General features: G+C 48.0%; 1 protein-coding gene across 1 annotated transcript; it reads left to right on the top strand.

Annotated features, from left to right (window-relative positions):
- The first annotated feature begins 135 nt into the window (after positions 1 to 135).
- On the top strand, positions 136 to 18025 carry LOC145800612 (uncharacterized). Its single transcript, XM_082890323.1, has 4 exons — positions 136 to 540; positions 620 to 718; positions 926 to 1142; positions 18003 to 18025. The coding sequence occupies exons 1-4, from the start codon at positions 136 to 138 to the stop codon at positions 18023 to 18025; spliced, it is 744 nt and encodes a 247-aa protein (XP_082746449.1).
- The last annotated feature ends 224 nt before the right edge of the window (positions 18026 to 18249 follow it).

The raw sequence follows: 18249 nt of genomic DNA on the forward strand, positions 1-18249 counted from the left end.
AGAGCGTTAGGCATCTCCCAGTACAGGGTCCTGCTCGAAGGGCCGGTTGGCAGGGTCTGGTTCCTGGGGGAGCGCTTTCTACGCCAGGCACGGGGGTATCTTTCTCAGGATGTCCCCGCAGTACCTCCAGCTAGTATGCGGACCGCTGACGGGCTCTCTTACTCAGAGGTAGTCGGCGCCATGCTGGGCAGCGATGCTTTGCTATATGTTGCGGAGGGGGACTACGCCACCTATCGTCACATATATTTGATGCCTCCATTGACAGAAGCTCGTATTCCGATGATGAGACCTGCCGGTATGCCATCCTCGGATCAGGCTCGGGCTCGAGCTACAGACATCCCTTCTTCTAGCCGGGCTGGCACATCTAGAGGTGGGAGTAGACCAGCTCCTCCGGCTCCGTCGATTCATCCTCATGTCGGATGGCCAGATATGCCCACTGAGTTGATGGCGTGGCAGTACGGGGCTAGCTCTCCGATTCCGATTCCACTAGAGCCTCTGATGCCCAGTGATCGATACGCCATTGATCCGGACTCACCGCCGGTATGCTCCACTTTTCATTCATCATTCAGATATTTAGACACCCTTCTGTTCACTGATGATTATGAGCTCATTTTTGCAGCCATCGCGAGGGTACATAGAGGAGATGGTTGGACTAGTGGCCACACTTGAGGGCATGGTCCTGCGCAGGGAGGCACAGTTGTCCGTTGCGGGCATTCAGGTACCTTTCAGTTTTCCTGGCATTTATCATACTTCTGATGACATGCTGATTTCTACTGCATTGATAGACTATTTGTGTAGAGCACATCTGACATACCCCACTTGTACACTGTATTTACATGCACCCACTTCATGTAGCCTTTGCTTATATCTGTATCCGATGTACATGTTTGGACTGATGTATTTGATTTGAGCTCCTTGTTTCCAGATGCCTACATGGTCCGGTCAGCCGCAGGCCAGGCCACCTGGGCCTCATTGGGGAGCTGGGCCATCTGAGCCTTTTCAGGGGGCGGGGTCATCTCGGCCTTCCCGGGGAGCCGGGCCATCTAGGCCTTTTCGAGGGACTCGAGGGGGGCCCGTCCGCAGACGCAGGGCTCACGTTGTGGAGGTGGAGCCTGATGAGGAGGGGGAGGAGGCCACCGACCGTCAGTTCGAGACATCTGTTGAGGAGGGAGGCTCTGGTTTTGGCTCGGGGAACAGAGGCGAGGCTGAGGAGAATCCTGAGGATGACAGCTCCGACTCAGATGATGGTGTGGAGATTGTCCCGCAAAAGAGGACTAGGCGTGCTTCTCGTTCCCGCTCCCGAGGATTTTGATGTTGCTATTTCCTGCTTTATTTTTCTTTTTACTAGTAGTTTGTAGCACTTTGCACAATGTTAGGCAGTTTTATTTTTGTAAAACCTGTACCTTTATTTGTTGTAAAGCATGATGAAATGAAATAGCTTTTGGAAAGGTGTTTGTACTTTTAGCATCGTATCACATCAATTTGTTTTGCATAAGAATGAAATTGAATGGTAATGCGCATTGTGTAATCACCAAGTCAGGTAGTGAACCGACGCAACAAACTAAACAACTCAACTTACTAAGATATAACAAAATCTTTAGCAAGTTTACAACTCGATAAGCAAAATGCAACAACGCAAACAAACAAAACTTTAACAAAAATTGCTTAAACAGAGAGCAATGACTCAAAAACATAAACACGTCCGCTCGACAAACAACTCGATAAGCAAAATGCAACAACTCGATAAGCAAAACTCAACAATAACAAAGTGTACTTCTGACGATCTGGGCATCGGAACGCATCCGAAACGAAGGCCTTTGACTTTCCCGTTGCATGGAAATGCTTGGGACTTTCCCTTGAAGGGTAAAACAGGGCCAGGGAGATACACTGCAGCATTGCCAACCATCCCTGAGAGCTGGCCGGCCATTTTTGGTGGAGAGAGACAGCTGGCCGGCCATTTCTGAAAAAGTAAATGGCTGGCCAGCCAGAAAAAGTAGCTGGCCGGCCATTCAGTCCTGCAGCCACCAGATTTTTGACACGTGTCCCCGTGAATAGTGTCTTTCCTTCTATAAAAGCCCCAACTTCGGGAACATTCATTTCATCTTAGTTTTAGCCAAAGATGGAGGCGTTTCTTGCAGAAAATATCACATCTTGGATCTCTTCTCTAGATGGCTCGGAAAAGCTAAATTTCCGGGGTTTCGGCTTGAATGCACTATTCACGCTGAGCCGCACTCCGCTACACCTCCCTTTTCTCCATGCCGCGGCAAGGTTCTGGAATCCAGTGACGCATGTTTTTAGCTTTGGTGGCCAAGACATGTGCCCCACTTTCGAAGATTTTCAAGCTTTGATGGAGTCTGAGTGTTCTGAAGTGATCTTGCCCCAGCTCCGTTTTGGTCACGCCCAGGCTTTAGGGCGGATGTGTGGGCTCACAGCGCACGACGCTCGATCTCTGATCTGCAGTGGAGAGCTGGACATCCTCGGCTTGATCCATCGTTTTTCTGACGCCGGTGACCGCGGCAACCATTATTGGCAGGGTTTTCGGCAACACGCCCTCTGCTTATGCATGTTGTCTCACTTTCTGCTTTCCTCAGGCTTTGGCGGGGCTAGCATTCGCCTGATTGAGGTCGCCCAAGGTTTGAGAGAAGGGAAGAGCTGTATTGCCATGACCTTGGCCGAGACTCTGATGGGTTTAGATTCTGTCTATCGCCGGGAGGCGACTAGGTTTGCTGGGAGTCCACTACTACTGCAGGTAATGTTTCCCTCCCAACCTCACATATATATTTGCTCACATCACTCGACCCTCAGGCTCGATTTTTCTCTCAAAACCCTTGTCTTACTTTTCTCTCATCATACATCTCTCTATTCTTTATTCTCTCATTTTCCATCCCTCCCCTAGGTATGGTTAATGGACAAGTTGCAGGTCGTGGACTCTTGCCCGGCCTATTCAGCTCGAGGCTACTTCTTTCGGCAGCGCCTTGTCAATGCTCTTGACGAAAGGTGGTGGTTCGATTGGATGTGCAATTTGTCCGCAGACGGCATTGCTTGGCGTTGTCCCTGGCTCAACCTCCCGGCGATGAGCTATAGTATGTCCCGGCTGACAGGGATCCAATTGATTGGTCTGACCCACTGTGTATTCTATTTTCCATTCCGGTTCCTGCGTCAGTTTGGTCATGATCAGACCTGCCCACCGGAGGGGATTGAGTATCCAGCTGCTTTCCCGGTCCGGGGTGCGCAACTTGCCCGATATGCCACGGCATGGAGGACTAGAGAGCTTCTGGCCCCTGCGTCAACCTTCAGTTGCACTTTATCTGATGAGTGCGTGGATTGGCTCAATGAAGAGGCACAGGTTGGGCCTAGCTTGGCTTCAGATGCTTCGTCCAGCTCCGGGAGGGGACACAGAGATACTTGATTCAACTATGCCCCAAATTTATTGCTTATTTAGCATTTTCAAGTTTTCTTTATGAATGTACTAAAAGGAGAAACCTCGATTATAATGCAAGAGCAGAAGAACTTTATTTTGAAATCAACGAAATTGAAAGTTATGGTACTGAAAATTTTCCACTTTTGGTCCAAAAATGGTCTAAGTCGTAAAAAGATTGATTTGAACAAAGTCAACTTTTATTAAAATTTTTCATAACTATTTTCGATGTGGATCAGAATTGGACATGCCGAAAATCTGTCACTGAGATGCACAACCCCAGATCCCCGCAACTGGAAAGTTGCCCCTAGTCTGAAGAACAATGCGGCACTGCAAAGCAACGGAAAGTTGCCCCTAGTCTGAGTAACTCTGCACCGCCGCGGCAACGGAAAGTTGCCCCTAGTTTGAACAGCACTGTACCGGAGATCACGGTAAATGCTGATGGATAAAGATGATCGAGATGATCGAAATGGACAAAGTTGATCGGGGAAAAGTTTATGACTGAACTTCAAGACGAAGCTGCCTACGTATCCCAAAGATGGGAATCAAGTCTTACGTAGTTCAGGCTAAGGTTCGCTCGAGTATTTTCACTCTCCTTTTGCGCTCTAACTTTTGCCAAGGCCGCCCTTTGCGGGTTTTCAACCTTGCGAGCTCAGTTTTTATATTTTCTAATTTTTTGTGCTCTGACTTTTGCCTAGGTCGCCCTTTCGGGTTTTCGGCCTAGCGAGCCTCTCAAGGATAGTATTTCTTCAACTTGTCCATATTGATCGGTTGTGAGAACTCCAAGCCATCTAGATCCATCAGAACCACAGCCCCACCTGACCAGATAGCTTTGATGATGTAAGGACCAGTCCAATTGGGTTTGAACTTGCCCCTTGGGTCATGGATGGGAGCTCGGTTGTCTTTGAGCACCAAATCTCCTTCTTTCAGATTCCTGGACTTAACTTTCTTGTTGAAAGCCCGGGCAATTCTGCGTTGATAGCCTTGGATGTGGTACAGTGCTTTCAGTCTTCTTTCATCAAAGAGCATGAGTTCTTCGAATCTGCTTTGCTGCCAATCTGCCTCGGCTATCTGGCATTCAGCCAATACTCGTAACGATGGAAACCTCAATCTCAATGGGTAGAACAGCCTCCATTCCATAGACCAATGAATATGGAGTTGCTCCAGTAGAAGTTCTGATTGAAGTCCTATAGCCCCACAGAGCAAATGGCAGCTTGTCTGGCCAATCTCGATAGGTTTCCACCATCTTTTGTAGTATACGCTTGATGTTCTTGTTGGCGGCCTCAACTGCTCCGTTGGTCTGCGGCCTGTATGTAGATGACTTATGAAAAGCCACATTGTATTTCTCCAACAAGTCTATTACTTCTTTCTTGAAGTGGGAACCATTATCTGAAATTATCTCATTTGGCACCCCGTAGCGACAGATGTTGTTGTTCCTGATGAACTTTGCGACATGCGACGCCTTCAACACCGCGTATGATTGGACCTCGACCCACTTTGTGAAATAATCTATCGCTACCAGGATAAACTCATGCCCGTTTGACCCCTTCGGGGTAACAGCTCCGATCACGTCAATTCCCCAGACTGAAAAAGGCCACGGTGAAGTCATGTTGCACAGTTTTGACGGCGGGATGTTCATGTGATTTGCATGAATTTGACATTTGTGGCATCGCCAAACAAAATCAATGCAATCCTCCTCCATGGTTGACCAGTAGTAGCCCTGTCTGAGGATCTTTCTGGCCAGCATCACTCCATTCATGTGTGCACCACACTCTCTCCCATGGATGGCTTCCATCAGGCGTCTTGACTCTTCGGCTTCTACACAGAGCTTATGCATTCCCAGATGGCCTCTTTTGTATAACTTTCCCCCGCAGATAGCGAACTGAGTAGCCATTCTTCTGACAGCCCTCTTATCCTTGGCATTTGCCCCTAGTGGATATGTCTCCTTTTCCAAGAAGTTCCAGATGTCGTAATACCAGGGGTTGCTGTCTTGAACCTCATCTATGGCGGAAATTGACTCGTATGCTGGCACGAACTTCTGATCAATAATAACTGGACGCATCCGGACTCCGGATAGGATGTCTATCATAGAAGATAGAGTTGCTAGTGAATCTGCAAACCTGTTGTTCTCTCTTATGAGGTGGGTGAAATTTAGCTTCTCAAACCGAGGAATTAACAGATCCAAGGTTTGGTGGTAGATTATCATCCTTTCCTCCTTGACTTTCCGATCTCCTTTTGCTTGAGACACAACGAGGTTCGAGTCCCCAATGACGTCCAGCCGTCTCGCTCCTAGTTCCAGGGCTGCTTCCAGGCCAGCGATACACGCCTCATACTCTGCTTCATTGTTGGAAACTTTGAACCGGTGCTTGAATGCTAAAGGAATACGGGAATCATCAGGTGCAATCAGCAACACCCCTATCCCATACCCATACTAGTTTGACGCTCCGTCAAAGTACATTGTCCAGGTTTCATCTTCGACGTGCAGAATAGCTTCATCTGGGAATAGATACTCAACCGCTTCATCCCCTTCAACCGGGTGGTCGGCAAGGAACTCCGCTACCGCTCTACCCTTTACTGACTTGCGTGTTACATACTTCAAATCAAATTCGGAGAGCAACAGCAACCAACGAGCTAGCCTACCCGTAAGTGCTGGTTTCTCGAAGAGATATTTGATGGGATCCAAACGCGAAACCAACATTACTGAGTGGGCTAACAGGTAGTGCCGCAGCTTCCTGGTTGCCCATACCAAGGCCAAACAAGCCTTCTCCAGCGGCGTATAGCGGGTCTCATAATCCAGCATCTTTTTGCTCAGATAGTATATGGCCCTTTCCACTTTGTCTTCCGACTCCTGCGCAAGCATGCAGCCCATGGTAGTCTCAGTTACCGAAAGGTACAGTATCAACGGTCTCCCTGGCTCTGGCGGTGACAACACGGGTGGGTTCTGTAGGTACTCTTTGATCAGCTCAAAAGCTGCTTGACATCGGCCGTCCCATTGGAATTTCTTTCCTTTCTTCAGGAGACCAAAAAGTGGTTCACAAGTCAAGGTTAATTTAGAAATAAACCGTCTTATGAATTGCACTTTACCCAGAAAGCCTCGCACCTCCTTTTCAGTCCTTGGTGGTGGCATTTCTAAGATGGCCTTGATTTTGGAAGGGTCGACCTCGATGCCCCTTTGTGTGATCAGAAACCCTAGCATCTTCCCTGCTGTAACACCAAACGTGCATTTCTGGGGATTCAGTCGCAGCCGAAACTCTTTGATCCTTTGAAAGAATTTTTGTAAGGCGGTGTAGTGGCCCTCTCTATCTTTGGACTTGACAATCATGTCGTCCACGTACACCTCGACCTCTTTATGGATCATATCATGCAATATTGTAGTTGCTGCCCGTTGATACGTAGCTCCAGCATTTTTTAACCCGAATGGCATCACTCTATAACAATATGTACCCCACGGGGTAGTGAACGCAGTCTTCTCCCGGTCTTCGGGTGCCATTACTATCTGATTATAGCCTGAGAAACCATCCATAAACGAAAGCAAGGCATGTCCTGCCGTGAAATCCACCAATTCATCAATGTGTGGCAAGGGAAAGTCGTCCTTCGGACTGGCCCTGTTCAAATCTCTGAAGTCTACACAGACCCGAATTCTGCCGTCTTTCTTTGGCACCGGAACTATGTTGGCCAACCAAGTTGGATATTCAGATACCAGCAGGAACCCTGCGTCAATCTGCTTGGTGACCTCTTCCTTAATCTTGAGGGCCCAGTCCGGGCGAATCCTTCTGAGTTTCTGTTTGACAGGGCGGGCCTCTGGATCAAGAGGGATCCGGTGCTGTACAATCTCAGGATCGATTCCAGGCATGTCTTCATAGGACCATGCGAAAACATCTTTAAAATCTTTTAATAAATCGACTAAGCGCTCGCGCTCCTCTGAAGACAACGTGGACCCGATCTGGACCAGCCGCGGGTCCTTCTCAGTACCAACATTCACAGTAGTGATTTCATCCATTAAAGGTTTAACAAATCTTTCCTGCTCTTGATCAATTAATCGTTGCAAAATTGGAGGAATTTCTTCCTCACTGTTTTCATCAAAATTTTGAAAATCCTGATTTAAGCAATAAATCAAAGGCACAGAAAAATACTCGGAAACCACATCCACATCATTCTCATTAAATACTTCCAAGCCGTCAGATTCCTCCGTTACAACAGACTCAAAAGAAAATGAAAAAGACGACCTAGACAGGACTGTGGTATCCGGGTTATCACTACCAGGAATACCGGACTCAGACTCAGTCGAGCTGGAATCTGATTCCGACGTACAAGATTCGGCAGAATCAGATTCCGGCTCACTACCTGACCCGGAACTGCTAGATAAAAAGCCTTCTTCATATTGCCAGATGAGAGAAGGTGCGATAGATGCATCCAAAATTGGCGCTGGAAAGCCTGCAGCTATTTCATCTCCAATCACAGAAACCGAAGAGTTATCCCCCAAGCACTCTTGACCGATCGGAGGATCTGATAGTAGACTCGCCAGTGCTACCCCCATTTCCAGCTCTGTGCTCTCAGGATCCACTGTTTCACATTGCTCAACCTCAGTTGGTAGGTCTGTCTGCGCCTCGGCAACGTCATCCCCAGATAATTGTATGTCGAAGAAGATTTCAAAACCAGGCACACGCCTCCCCTCCGCGTTTAGCCATGGCTCCGGGAAGCCACAGAATGGAAAATCTTCCCCCTCCCGGACGAAGCGTCCGTTTAGGGTACCCTAGATGGGCCTGTGCATTAAATCAAATGGCTTCCCGGCCTTCTTTGCCCTGGCCCTTCCGGCCATTTCTTTTCCTTTCCTCACCCAATCCTCCTTAGTGGGCAGATAACCCAATCCAAAGGCGTGGGGGTTGTGTGGCACTTCGGCCAATACTGAGACGCCCTTCCGGCCGCTTCTCCCTAATCCCATCCCAGGGGTATGTTTTAGCTTGTTCATGAGGTATATAGATTGGGCACTAACATACATGCCCTCATTCACAGCCATGACATTCTGCACCATTTGAGCCTCGGCCAAAGTGAACCCCGACAAAAATACATCCTCCGTGCCGTGCTCAATCTCTAGAACGGGTGTGGACACTTCCGGCGGCGGATGGATTGATGAATTCCCGAAAACAATTGCTACCCCCTTCCCGAGAGGGTACTTTAGCATCTGATGAAGAGTGCAAGAGACTGCTTTGACCTGGTGCAACCACGGTCGCCCCAAAAGTAAGTTAAAGGTGGCGGGAACGTCCAAGATGTGAAATTCGACACTGTGTTGTCCTGGACCAACCTTGGTTTGAATTTTAACAGTCCCCATCACTTCTCTGCTGGTATTGTCATATGCTCTGATCACTTGGGTGGTTGGGACGAAGTCCGCGGGTTTTAACCCGATTGCATATGTCGTTCTGGTTGGGCAGACATTAATCGCAGACCCGGTATCAACAAGTACCACCGGTATCCACTTATCTCTACATTCAACAGAGATATAGAGAGGTTTGTTATGACCTGTGCCCTCAGGCGGTAGCTCTTTGTCCGAAAAGGTTAATGCCGGGGAACCTCCTCCTGGAAAAACCAGCCCAACCAGCTGTTCAGGCGTGGTGTCTATGGAGAGTTTGGACTTGTCCATAGCAGATAAGACAGCTTCTCTGTGCACTCGTGATGCCATTAGCAGTCCCCAGATGGAGATATCTGCCTGTATTTTCTTCAACTGTTTCAGCACAGCTTCCTCTTCAATCTGCTTCTCCTTCTGTCTCTCCGCTTCTCTATCTTTCCCGGACGCCTCGGGTTGGTCCAAGTGTGGAGGCTTGAAATACCGCCCACTTCTTGTCATATGGTCCACTTCATCGAGGTACCAAGTATCGTCTGGCTGGTTATTCCCCCAGTCTTCATCGGTGTGGGCAAGACACAAATCGTCATCTTCCCACCACATTCCACTGGCAGCCAACAGACATCTGTCCGGCTCCGGTCTACTCGCACTCTCAGTACTTTCTGTCCATATGCTCGCAGCATTGTTTGTCTTCGTGCACACAGCACTTACAGTCCCCTCAGGGCCTTTTGCCTTTCTGGCTCTCTCAGTAGCCTCAAACTTCTCTTGTTCCAACTGCGTCAGTACAGCTGGTTGCTCAACAGTTCCTGTATCTACAATGCCCATGTCCCGAGCGGAATTATTAACACCGGCGCTCTCCGGCGGTACAACTTGATTTTCAGCCGTTCCGGCCACAACTGATATTTCTGCCCCTGCCGGGCTCTGTTCTGATTGGGCTTCCCCCACTGCATCCGGTTGATCTTCGAGCCATCCCGTGGCCTCCTCTGATTCCTCATAATCATACCAATTAATCGACGCATCCCCCAGTTCCTGGTCCTCGAGAAATTGCAAGTCAGCAAAGTCCTCTTCTACGGCTGTTAACTCATCTGCCCATAATTCGGATCCCTCCCCTCGGATCATGCATAGTTCCCCTGTCTCTAGCAATTCTACACTTAGCCCAATTCGGCTCGTTGATAGGATGTACTTGCTTGGATCATAGGCTCCCCCAGCAAAATTCTGCCCAGTCCCAGATTCAACAGACTCAGTCTCTCCCAAAATCTGTCATGTCCTGTCTTCGACGGTCACCACCATCGGTTCCGGTTGGGTTTTGGAGATGCCCACCATGCACAAGAAGTCAGTGCAATCGGGGAGAAGCACCTCCGGCTTGGGTAGGTGGGTGGGCGTAATATAGATACTAGGATCGTAAGATGCGACCCCAGTCTGGATAAAGTTAATTCTTTTGGGAGGAGGAGCTTGGTTATGTGGTGGGAGAGGGTTGGTTGTGACATTGGGTTTATCAGGAGGCGCGATCACCTGTTTGTCAATAAGATCTTGAATCTCATGACGCAATCTGTAACAACGGTCGGTGTCATGACCGTGTTGTTGGTGGTATGCGCAGTACCTTGACGGGTCGTAAGAGGGAGGGAGTGGATTCGGTAATGGCTTCGGTTTCAGGGGTTTTAAATGATTTTTCCTGATCAATATTCCCAGAACTTTGGTCAGAGGCATATATAGTGGAGTAAAGGTTCTTTGGCCTCGGGGTTGGAATCGGCTGTTTTGTGAGTTGCTTCCGGACGCGCCGGAGAATGGTGTGGCAGTCGTGGGTCTTGGAGGGGGAGGGGGAGTGGTGGTGACCATACTAACTTCCGAGGCCCTTGTATTTGCAACGCCGCTCGGGCCTGCATTGTTGTTGCGGTTGAAGGTCCTCCTCGGTTGTTCTCTGTCCTGGTCAAACAGACCTTGTCTCATAGCATCTTCTATTTGCACCCCCATATCATGTAAATCTGCGAAAGTAGGGAAGGAGACCACAATCATCCTTTGCATTAACTTCGGGTGGAGATTGCGCACAATCATCCGAATTTGATCTCTGTCAGTGGGCCTTAGAGTCATCGTTGACGCCTTTGCCCTCCATCGGATCACAAAGTCCGAGAAAGATTCCTTAGGCTCCTGCCTTGTCGTTTCAAGATCACGGGTTGTGATCTCGATCTGAGTGTTATACGAATATTGTGTGACAAAGGCCTCAGCCATCTCATCCCAGTTCTTCTTCACCTCATCCGATAATCTTGCGTACCAATGAGAGGCCACACCCGACAGGGTTCGGCCGAATAATGAGAGCTTCTGTTGTCGTGTAAGGCCCATTGGCCGCAAGACATCCGCAAATAGTCGGATATGGACCATGGGGTCACCGGTCCCGTCAAAACGGTCGATTTGTGGCATTTTGAACCTATCGGGGAGCGTTACGGCCTCCTCGGTATATCCATCTCTGATATCCGGCATAGCCTTGGCCCCTTGGGATTTCTTGAAAAGTTTCTCCAGCTTGCTCAATTTCAGAGCTGTTTGATCAACCTCGACCTCGGATGGAGAGTCCGGGTGATTGGGGGTATGGACCTTGGACAGTTGTGGTGGAATCGGGGGCGGGGCTGGCCCCGTTGGAAGACTTGTGTCCTCTTGCAGATTTTGGATAGTCGGTATAGTATTCTGGGTGTTTGGAGGGATGTCCTGAATAACAGGAGCCTTCTCAGGTAATGGGGGTCCTGCCGGAGGAGGAATTTGGTGTGAAGCAGATGCTGTGCTCTGTTGTTGCAGTCGGGTGATAAGCTCAGCCTGTTGGGTCATAATCTCGGCTTGTTGCTTAGCAAGCTCATCCCGGCGGACAGCATCTTGCTGCATGGCCCGCCTAGTTTCCTGCATCTGGCGTATCATTTCTTCAACTCCTGTCGGTGTTGTCATACTGCTTCGATTTGTCTGAACTACTGGCAGATTTGTCTCAATGGGGATCTCAGTCCAACTGTCCACGGATGGGGGAAACCACTGTTCTGGCGCTCTCAGTTCAGATGTACTACGCTTTCTCTGTTTCCTTTTTGTAACAGGGGGTAGAGAATGGAACACTGGCTGTCCGTCGATTAGATCCTCAGATCGATGGAGTCGACGACCTCGTGTCCAAGGTGCTTGGGGAATGCCTGCTGGGTTGGAAGCAATCGTGCTAAAACTGACCTAGCAAAAGATAAATAAAGCGAAAAGGAAATAAATAAACAGATAAACGGACAGCACAACAGCTTAAAATAAAATGCATGACACGCAGTCGGGCACAATCAACACACAGTCAATAAGCTGAAATACATACTGTCCTCAAACACTGATTATCATCCCTGTATCATTGTTCCCTAAAACAGAATCTGATATCCGCAGATAACTATTCCTCAGATACTGGTTAGTGCCCGCAGGCCTGATACCCACAATACCGAACTGATGCCCGCAGGCCTGATGCTGACAATTCTGAACTGATGCCCGCAAGCTCGATACTCAAACTCATATACTGATCTGATGCCCGCAGGCCTGATACTGATAATACTGAACTGAAGCCCGCAGGCTTGATGCCCAAACTCATATACTGATACATGCATTCCTGTAGAGACGCACTCTAAAGCACATAACAGATAAGTGAGAGCCAAAACACCCCTATGTTGGGGTAAGGTTTCCGTGTCCTATTTTGTCAGGAGCTAGGGTTTCACTATGCACACAGCGGTTTCAAACAACCTATAAACGGGTAAGCAACCTGTCCTAATTTGGAATAGTCACTATGGATCCGAATATGCACTAGGCCGAATGGTCAAAGAGGGTGCCCCGGTAAAACCGGGGTTTGTGTTCCCATACTGGCAGAGCCCACAACCGGTCAGCCTTATGGTCATGCCTTGACAAGACAAGCCTCCGGCAAACCGTTCAGGAATAGCAGATGGCAAACACGGTGTCCTAGGCGCACCAATGCAAATGCAATGCAAAGAAACACACAAGTGTAGTCAAAAACAGATATCATGAGTTCGAGTCAAGTTCTCTAAATCCCCAGCAGAGTCGCCAGAAACTGTAGCAAGTCCCGCGGGGGACCTCAGCTACAGCTCGGACTCGATTTTTGTCAGTCACGGTTCTAAGTCTGAACCAAAGAGTCCAAATCCGGCAAATCGTTTTTTTGAGAAAACTGATTTTTGAAAGAAGTGCAAAACATGGACTGCTTTGCCAGATACAGAGTCGCCACCTAAATATTTTATTTTGGGAAATTTAGGAAACCCTGACTAGGTGCCAAAAGGCCACGTATCCGTCATCACCAAAGTTACCTCGGCTCGGGAACTTGGGTACGATTGGGGAAGGTCACTTCGTGAGCACCCCCGCTCGCCCGGTCATAGACCGGCCTCTACTAACCATGATATCAATTTTTGAAAACTTTGTGTGTCCTTATTCCGGTTATTTAGCCTAGGTTACTATGTGATGCTCACAGCATACAAGTATAGACTGGGTCGTCCGAATTGGAACGAAACATTTTGTGTTTGTTTTTGAAAATGGTTTGCTACCCGCAGGTAGGCTTGAAACATTTGATGATTTACTCCAATTCAGATAACCCAACCTTCACCCACAGGCATTCAGGCAGATATATCACATAAGCAATTAGCCTCATGGCAAGCATGCTATCATGGCATTCACTCACACGCATGCAAGGATGCTAAAGCATAAAGCTTACCGAGTACTCCAAGCCAAAACAGAAACTTCATTAGAAATCATGCATGATCCTAAGTATACAGAAATGCCTAATGCAACACATGCAAAAATGCAACTATAGCAGGCTCGGCTGTTCTAAGATGGCATATGAAATGCTACAACTATCATGTATTCAATTTGGATTTGAAAATACAATGCAGTTAGTATGATGCGCCGAGCCCGGTGCATGCGATACAGATGAATGATGCAAACATGCTGTCATACTGTATGCTAATTTAAACATGCCCTAATCTAACCATCAAAAGCGGATAAATAAAAGGGAGAAAGACGTGGGGTTGGAAGACATACATCACACTCACCCACACTTATTACAGTTGTGCCCTCACTCGGAGGGTTCGAATAAATATACAGTCCCAATATTACAGTCCCGAATAAAAGAATATTACAGTCCGAAATATTACAAAATTCTAATTAATTAAAGAATTTAACTAAGAAAGCAAATAAAACTGGCGTGCAAGCCAGGGACTGCCTTGCTTCTGATGGATGATGCATGTCTGGATTGTCTTGCGCGGAAATCCACTGGAATGCCCCAATTAGCCTCTGTTGACACCTTTTCTTGAAATGCGTGCCAAATCCCAAAAGTTGCTGATTCTTCGTTTTGCTGCAACAGAGAGCAGGAAAGGGGCATAGCAATGTATCTGCACAGATATATGCATGTCTCGATCCTTGTGCCACCAATCACGCATACCGAGGCATGATGGCCGAGGAATCGAAATGCACAACTCAATATAGGATGAATGCACATGAAACTACAGCTAAAACCTAACTCCATCATGGATTATCCGGAGTGTCGGTGACTGGGGAATTGAGACACATTCCGTCACTTGGAGTACGAAATGTACCTCGTTTCCCGTACCCGGGCTAACTCCTATTCCGGACACGATGCAATATGCATGATATGCATGAAATGCAACTAAGATGCAATTCTAACATACACAGAATGCTATGAAAATGAAATGCCTCGAAGTGCGTGCACTCGGGCACGCAAACCGAGGCGACGGTATGTGCAATGCGAATGAGATGCCTCGAAATGCGTGCACACGGGCACGCAAACTGAAGCGATGGTAAAATGCAATGAAAATGAAGTGCCTCGAGGTACGTGCACACGGGCACGCAAACCGAGGCGATGATAAATGCAATGAAGATGAAGTGCCTCGAAGTACGTGCACACGGGCACGCAAACCGAGGCAATGATATGTGTCTCGAAATGCGTGCACGCGGGCACGCAAACCGAGGCGATGATATGATGCAATGAAATGACATGGAAATGACAAATGGGCTTATACCAACATGAGTGAACCTCAGCCACACTCACATGGGATGCCAGCGGATAAAAAAAATGAGGTGCCTCGAAATGCGTGCACACGGGCACGCAAACCGAGGCAATGATGAAATGCAATGGAATGACATGGAAATGACAAATGGACTTATACCAACATGAGTGAGCCTCAGCCACACTCACATAGGATGCCGGCGGATAAAAATGAGGTGCCTCGAAATGCGTGCACACGGGCACGCAAACCGAGGCAATGATGAAATGCAATGGAATGACATGGAAATGACAAATGGACTTATACCAACATGAGTGAGCCTCAGCCACACTCACATAGGATGCCGGCGGATAAAAATGAGGTGCCTCGAAATGCGTGCACACGGGCACGCAAACCGAGGCAATGACAAAATGCAATGGAATGACATGGAAATGACAAATGGACTTATACCAACATGAGTGAGCCTCAGCCACACTCACATAGGATGCCGGCGGATAAAAATGAGGTGCCTCGAAATGCGTGCACACGGGCACGCAAACCGAGGCAATGACAAAATGCAATGAGACATGGCAAAAATGATGTGCAAGCATACTAACAGAATTTCAGCAACAAAATATGAGGGAAAACAGTCCCGAAATGAAGCGAAATGACATGAAACGCAAGGAAATGTCCCGAAATGCAACATTAAGCACCCGAAATGGCCTATAGCCATGCCAAACATGCACAATATGGACATGCAATGCAAAGACAGAAGCTAGACAGTCCCAAAAGATGCACTTTCACAGTTATAAACATGGCCAAACAGCAAGTATAAGTAAGGGAAAAATAGCATGCAAGAATAGGGGACAAAAGAGGGGTAATGAAGTAAGTGGTATAAGCAAAACCCAAACTGAAAAATTTCCTTCTACAACACTGAAGATGGACCAAAAATATGAACATTTACAGTATATGACAGTCTCAAAATCAGTATACAAATATGCTAAAAATGTGATGTAAAATGAAGCTCAAAAGGTGCTAAAACATGAAGTATACAAACTAATCACCAAACAGAAAAAAAGTGTGAATGAAACATGAAGTATAGGCCAAAATAAGACCACTTTCAGTTCGGACCAAGGTCCAAAAACAGAAGCAAATAGGGCTATCAACTCATGCAAAAATGAGGCCAAATAAGGGATTGAACTACAAGTGCCACATGGAGACACTAAACAATGTTGAGCCCTTCTCCAATATTGAAGAGGGGCTCAAAATAAGCCTCATATCAGTTTACAACATGCTCGAAAATAAATTGCTCATGGGTCAAAAATAGCATGCAAAACTATGACATACAAGATGATCAATGAAGCAAGTGTATTATGGAGGGCTCAAACAGGGTTGAGCCCTTAATGAGAAGTGAAGATGAGCTCAAAATATGGCCCTTTTCAGTTAGGGCCGAAGCTTGAAACCAAAAAGAAATGAGGCTTAGAAATAGATCAAGGAAAAGGGTCAAAAGGATCAAAGTGTAACTTACCCTTGAAGATCCAAGCTTTTGTTGCTTCTTGGATGGATTTGCAGCTTCTTTAGCCTTCAAGAATCCCTCCTTGCTGCTGGAAATGAGATGGTGGTGGTAGAGCTTGGTGGTGTAGAAGGAATGAAGGTTATGGACTTAGGGTTTTTTGAAGAATTGAAGAAGAAGACAATGGAGTTTAGGGTTTGTGCTTGGAGAGGAATTTTTCCAACCCTCAAGAAGAAGACCCTCAGCTGGTTATAAGGGCAAGAAAGGGGTGTAAAAGGGGGGTGAATTGGAGAGCATAACTCTCTCCCAAAATATCCCCCGGATACAGAAAATATCTGGGGGATATTGCCCCACAGCTGGAAAGGGTACAGTGCAAGGAAGCTGGCCGGCCTCTCACTTTTGTTGGAGGTGGCCGGCCGGCCACACCCCCTAGCCGGCCGGCTAGGGGTCAAAAGGGTCAAGCACATTTTCTGGCCGGCCAGGTATTGGGGAGGTACCCCTATGTGTGTACAACACAACCATGTGGTTAAAAGTCCAAGAAAGTGGGTCCAAGGGGTTGAACATTGGCTCGGAAAGAGGGGTTCAAATGGGTCAAGTGACCTTAATGGCCGGCCACCAACTTTTAGTGGCCTCTCAGATGTGTAGATCACAGATATGTGGTTGAAAGTTCGAGGAAAAAGGTCCAAGGGGTTCAACATTAGCCCGGAAGAAAGGGGTCAAAAGGGTCAGGTGACCTTAATGGCCGGCCACCAACTTTTAGTGGCCTCTCAGATGTGTAGATCACAGATATGTGGTTGAAAGTTGACAACATTAGCTCCAAGGTATTTAACATTAGCCCGGAAGTTGGAAAAACGGGCGCCGGGAGGCTCCGGAGGAGAGATAACTGGCTGCTGCAACAATTGCTGGCCTCCCACCCTTCAGTGACCTTCCTGGTGATAAAACAGAGGTACCTGCCAAAAATGAGCGAAAACCGTTGCAAAACGAATGTTCCGGAGCCAAAACACGCAGTTTGGGGTCCCGAAAATGGGCTGTTAAGCACCGAAAGTGGCATTCGACCTCGAAGTGGGTTTCTCAGCCCCCAGTGTCCCTCAAAATGGATGAAATAAGATGTATGCCAAAAATCAGAGCAATAGGAGATGGTTAAGCGGTCCCGAACCGAGGCACACGGCCTGACGGCTCCGAAAACCGAGAACCGGACTCCGAAATGGGAAAAATGGCCTACGGCCACCAAATGTAGCCTACGGACATTGAGAGATGGTCTACGGGACCTCTCCCTCCCCTCAGGAAAGGAAACAGAGAAAACCGAGTCTGATTCGCAAACCGAGACAAGGCACAGAAGGAGGTTCGGAAGTCCGGAGGCAGGGCTCACGGCCGCAACTCTGAAACTTCTGAATGAGCACAATATGCAACATCGCCAAGCGCTCAATTGGCAACGTCTGAGTCTTAAGGTCAGTCAAAAATGGGGTGTCTACAGTCTTCTAATTTTGCATACCAGATAGCGGTCACACCCGACAAGGTCCGGCCGAATAATGAAAGTTTCTGCAGCCTGGTGAGGCCCATCGGCCTTAGTATGTCTGAAAACAACCGGAGGTGCACTATGGGATCGCCAGATCCATCAAATCGGTCGATGTGTGGCATCTTAAATCTGTCCGGCAGCGTCATAGCTGCGTCGGTATACCCGTCCTCAATGTCCGGAATGGATTTTACTGCCTGAGATTTCTTGAACATCTTTTCTAGGTTGCTCACCTTCAACGCTGTAAGGTCTAACTCGAACTCAAAGGGTGAATCCGGCAGGTTGATCGGTGCTTTAGACAGCTGGGGTAAGATTAGGGGCGGAGCCGGTCCTGTCGGAATGTTCATATCTCCCTGGACATTTGGTCCCTCCTCGGGTGCTGGAACTCCTGGTGGGGGAGGGGCTTGGTCCGAAGCAGATGCTCCATTTTGCTGTTGTAGCCTGGTGATTAGCTCAGCCTGCTGGGCCATG

This window comes from Camellia sinensis, chromosome 10 (genome assembly GCF_055761805.1).
Source record: "Camellia sinensis isolate YWXY chromosome 10, ASM5576180v1, whole genome shotgun sequence".
Lineage (NCBI taxonomy): Eukaryota > Viridiplantae > Streptophyta > Magnoliopsida > Ericales > Theaceae > Camellia > Camellia sinensis.

Bases quoted from the DNA above. Each gene is read 5' to 3' on its own strand.
- LOC145800612 (XM_082890323.1), top strand. From the start codon at position 136: ATGCGGACCGCTGACGGGCTCTCTTACTCAGAGGTAGTCGGCGCCATG. The intron at 541-619 runs GTATGCTCCACT...TCATTTTTGCAG, and splicing joins TTGATCCGGACTCACCGCCG to CCATCGCGAGGGTACATAGA. The intron at 1,143-18,002 runs GTCAGTTCGAGA...CATCTTTTCTAG, and splicing joins GGGGGAGGAGGCCACCGACC to GTTGCTCACCTTCAACGCTG.